General features: G+C 59.0%; 1 protein-coding gene across 1 annotated transcript in view; it reads left to right on the plus strand.

The window, feature by feature from the left end:
• Positions 1-655, plus strand: part of SLAMF9 (SLAM family member 9) — a 12,909-nt gene extending 12,254 nt beyond the window's left edge. Inside the window, 1 exon segment of the mRNA XM_040452337.1 lies at positions 287-655. Within this exon segment, the coding sequence (XP_040308271.1) occupies positions 287-498 (212 nt within the window). The 3' untranslated portion in view covers positions 499-655.
• Positions 656-4,850: the final 4,195 nt, after the last annotated feature.

Consider the following 4,850-nt stretch of genomic DNA (forward strand, 5'->3'; position numbering starts at 1 on the left):
ACGGGCCCCCCCCCCATACCCAGGGGGGGGCCCCCCCCCCCCCTTTCCCTAAGCATTGTTTCCCCGACACATTTTCGCGCCCCCCCCCCCCCCCCCCCCCCCCCCGATCTTAGTTCCTGAGCTTCCGTGACTAGAACACGTATGTCCAGAGACACTTGAAAAGGAACAGCAACTGACTGCTGACTCGAGCCCCCTGTGTGGGATCTGGGCCGGGGGTCTGCCTCTTAACGGGGACCTCCCCCTCCCTCTGGTAAGCCCCGCTCCCCTTGCCTCCTTCTGCCCCCAGATCCTGGCTGTGCCTTGGACACGTCCACTTACTTCTGCCTCTGAGCCGAAGGGCTGCTCTTCCCCTTCCTCGTAGTCACTCTGGCCGTGGGGCTCTGGCTCATCTGAGCCCAGAAAAGATGCAGAATGCCAGGGATGAGGACCCCCAGGGGAAACGAGGCTGAAGCCTCGCCCCGGCCTGGCCCGATCGCCCCTTGGGGACCCCTGTGCTGAGCACTCTTTCTTCCCGACCCCTCCCCCCACCCCGGAGTCCTTCCCGCCACCCCCCCACCGTGCTTCTCCTCCCAGGGGGCCACCGGGTGGGTGTCCCAAGGGCCATACTCCCCGAGGGAAGATTATCCAGCAATAAAGTCAAATCAGGTGACCGCCACTCTGGAGGAGCCGGCCTTTGGTCCTTGGCTGGATGATTCCGGGCCAAACCTGCTTCCCTGAACTTCCTTCTGTTCCAGCTGTCCTATCTGGGGCTGAGGTGAGCCCGATGACCCTCAGTCACCTCCCTATCTGCCTGACGCTAGCTGCTCAGGGCCTCTGACGCCTGACCCAGGGGCAGAACAACTCGGCTGGACCAGTAGCTGAAGTCTGGACCCCTGACCGCTGTCTGCAGTTGGTCTTATTGTCCTGTCCTCCCCTAAGGATCCCCATGTCTTAGACCTTCTCTCTGGACCTTTGTCCCCGGCTCCTGCCCACCCCTTCCACGCACACCTGTAAGCAAAGGACCTTAAGCTGATTCTCTTGTTCCTTCCCGATCCCCTCAAGCCGTCCACGTTCCCCACCCTCCCCGGGGCCTGCTGAACCACTATGTTGGTCACCCTCCCACGTCGGATCTTGTGGGTGTCACTCAATGCAGCCACCACCACGCGGGGCAGGTGGGGAAGCATTAGGGAGGGGAACAGGAAGCCGTCCAGGTGACAGGTGATGAGGGTCGAGGGTCGAGAGTGACTTGGAGGAGGTGGTGTAGGATAGGGTGACAGCGCTGGGGAAGACGGCAGGAGCTCGGGGCTCTGCTCTGCCACTCGCTTGGGACATTTTGTTCAGCATCCAGACTCGGTCCGTTTTTACAAGGAAACTCTGCATAGGGGCAGGCATAGGGGCAGCCAATGGGGCTCTTACCAGAGACGTGGCTGTGGAGGTGGGGACAGGACTATGCCCCTGGGGACCATGGGAAGAGGAGTCTGAGGGACTAGGGACCAACATTCCTGACCTTCCTCCAGATCTCACCTTCCCCTCTCAGTGAGAAGGATGCTGATCTCCAAAGGGACTTCCAAGAGAAGGAATGTCAGGCTGTGAAGAGGAGTGGGATGCACAGGGGTTGTGGGGACAAAGGACACAGCCTGGGAAACAGGACAGGGGGCCAGGCACGCTTTTCTCTTTCCTTCCTTCCTTCCTTCCTTCCTTCCTTCCTTCCTTCCTTCCCTCCTTCCTTCCTTGTTTTATTTTGAGATATAGAGGCAGAGAGAGGGAATCCCAAGCAGGTTCCCCACTCTCAGCATGGTGCCCAACATGTGGCTTGAACTCACAAACCACGAGATGGTGACCTGAGCCAAAGCCGGATGCTTAACCAACTGAGCCACCCGGATGCCCCATCTTGGTGACGTTTCTATGCAGGAGACAGAGCCCCTTGGGGCCTGGGAAGGAGGTACTGAGGTTGGGGACCAGTCCCCACAGAGCTCCTCAGGCAGGCAACTGATCCGCTCTAGTCCCTGAGGGCCCAAGCCCTGGCGCCCCTGGAAGAAGGTCCCTGGCCTGAGGTCTCCCAAGCAGTCCCACCTTCAAACAGGCCTGAGGTTCAGGGCCAAAACCACAGCCCCAATTCCTCCGACTTCTGAAATACAGCTTCTGGAGACTGACTGGGAAGATACATACAGGGCAACGGATCTCCCTGTGTTTCAGGGTCAGGCCCACGGAAAGTGAATGAAGGAACAGACAGTCCCTGTGCAGCTGGCCCGGGGCTCTCCCCGGGGACTCGGCCAAGCACTTCTCACGCCCTCTCCAGACAGAGAAGGGCTGAGGCCCCAAACCATCCCAGGCCCCTGGAATTGGAATTGCAAGGTGGAATCGAAGCTCAGGGAGGCCCAGGCCTCTCGCTCTGCAGGAAGCCGGGACAATACCCACCTGGTAGCACTTTGCAGCATTTGCCTGTCCTTTGAAATAGGTGAAAGCAAACAGGGAGGGAGAAGGGTGCTAGTCGAGGCCCTACCAAGAGTCCGGCGCTGGGCTGGCACTGGAGAGGCAGGAAGGACACTGTGTGCCCTCAAGGAAGTCTTCCTGGAGTGTGTGTGAAGGTGTCATGACAGTGAGGTGTGACCAGGGCCCTGGTGAAGGTGAGGGCGAGGGTGAGGTGGGAGGGGCAGGACCGTGCCCTGGAGGCAAGAGGTGAATAGAATTCTGACCCGGATTAGTAGGGAGTCCAGGGAAGGGAGAGAAGGGACATCCTAGCCTGACAGAGGATGAACCCGAAGACACGGATTTGTGAGAGCACAGTGAGGTCCACACCCGTGTGTTAAAGAGGGAGGTAAGAGGCGCGTCTGGAGAGGAGGCAGGGCCCCCCTGACGGACTCAGGGCGTTGGGAGAATTCAAGCATGAACCAGACAAACACCGCAGGCTCTTGGACCTCTGGTCTCACTGGGTGCAGGAACCAGGCACGCCGACAGCTAGGTGACAGTCTGAGAAATCACACTGCGTTTCTTCTTTTTGAAACGTTTCATTATTTATTTGTGAGAGAGAGAGAGAGAGAGAGCACGCACGTGTGAGGAGGGGAAGGGCAGGGAGAGGGGGAGAGACAGAATCCCATGCAGGCTCCCTGATGCCAGTGCAGACCCCGACCTGGGGCTTAGATCTCACAGACCATGAGATCGTGGCCTGAGATGAAATCAAGAGTCGGACCCTTAACCGACCGAGCCTCCCAGGCGCCCCGAGAAGCCACACTGCTTTTCTGCCCCGGTAAACGGGCCACCGCTCACAGCGAGCGGTCAAGTGTCCCGGGAACTGACAACATTGTCTGATCTTGTGAACAGGCTGAAAATACGTGGGCTGGCTGATACCCGGATTAGGTAAAATCCTAGTTGGTTGAACAAACTTTCCCAGAGAGTAGGAAGCGTGGATGGCGGGCAACCCAGAAGAAAATATTACTTTTGAGCCTCAGGGACTCAGAGTTTCACTTCTGGCCTGGTGAAGGAGCCAGTTGCAGGGCTAGGTTCCTGTTCTTGCCAAAAAGCCCAGAAGATACCTGTGAACCAGAGCAAAATGATAATAATAATACAACTCACAAAATATGAGTCCAGAAAAAAAAAAATGATCCTATCAAAACCTTTCTAAAATGGAAACCTGTTTTAAATCCCAAGTTTACAAAACGTGACTTTAACAACTGAAAGAAATGGGCTCTTCTTCAAGAAAACACTGTGGAGACAGCAGTAATGAATGTCTGGACTAGAGGGGTGGCTGATTCCCCCCCTGGGGGGGCGGGAATCTTACCTGCTGGCCAGGGAGGGGCCCAAGGGATTAAAAAAAGGCTCCCAAGGGCCATCTTTTCTAGGCCTGATTCACACTACCTCAACGAACTTCCTCCTATCACTGCTGGGTGAGTCTGTTACATTGTCAAGTAAAGCAGTCACTTTGGGGGAATTTGCTGGAGGGTAAGAGGAGACACCACACCCCTCCCTGCTCCTGCCTCCCCCCTCCTCCCCCTCCACCCCCCCACCCCCCCCCCCGCACATTTTCACCTCAGGCTGTGGCAAAAAGCCCACAGATGTTTACATCTGGAGGAACTTTCCAGCAGTCCCTCTCTAAGGATAGAATGGACTCCTAGGAGGGCTGGTGAGCTTCCTGGCCCAGGATGTGGGCCCTTGGGGCCGAGATCATCCGGAAGGAGGGGGAGGCTGGGATGCCGGTGTGAGCCCTTGACCCCACCCTGCAGGGTCTCTCCTGACAGGACGCTGGTTGAGGCCATGATTCCACGAATGAAATGCCTGGTGTGGTCAGGCGGGGTCACAGGGGTTCGGGCTGGGGTGAGCGGTCAATGGAAAGGACCTGGGCAGGTGCGCTGCTTAATGAAGCCTGCTGGGGAAGGCATGATGGCCCCCCCCATCCCGGAGGGGGCCCGAGTTCACCAAGTAGAAAGCTCGGAGGAGCAGAAATGCCAGCCATCTGTCGGCCTGAGGTCTCCAAGGAGGTGGGTTTGATGACGTCCAGGTTGGGTGTGAGTTCGGCTCAGGGCTCGTCAGGACATCCGTCCCCGAGGTGGGAAGTCTGGGGCCAGTCGCTCCACCTGGTTGCGCCTCCGTTTTCTCCCGAGTCAAGCAGAGTCATGCCCGCCTCGCGGGGTCTCTGCGCGGGTGACCCGAGCGCTACGAAGCCCGCGCACCCTGCAGGGCCCGGCCCCGGGATGCCTCTCGTCCTGCCGTCCCGCCCCGGGCCTGTGTCGCCGGGTCGCAGGCGCTGGCAGCTGCAGCGGGGAGGGGGCGACGCGGCAGGCCGGGCCCGGGCGCACGGTCCCCTCGGCACCCTGCGGGAGGCGCCGGGCCGGGACCTGGGAGCTCGCGGGTGCAGACAGGTATTTCCAGTCGGG

This window comes from Herpailurus yagouaroundi, unplaced genomic scaffold, assembly GCF_014898765.1.
Source record: "Herpailurus yagouaroundi ecotype Mexico unplaced genomic scaffold, PumYag 207, whole genome shotgun sequence".
Classification (NCBI taxonomy): domain Eukaryota; kingdom Metazoa; phylum Chordata; class Mammalia; order Carnivora; family Felidae; genus Herpailurus; species Herpailurus yagouaroundi.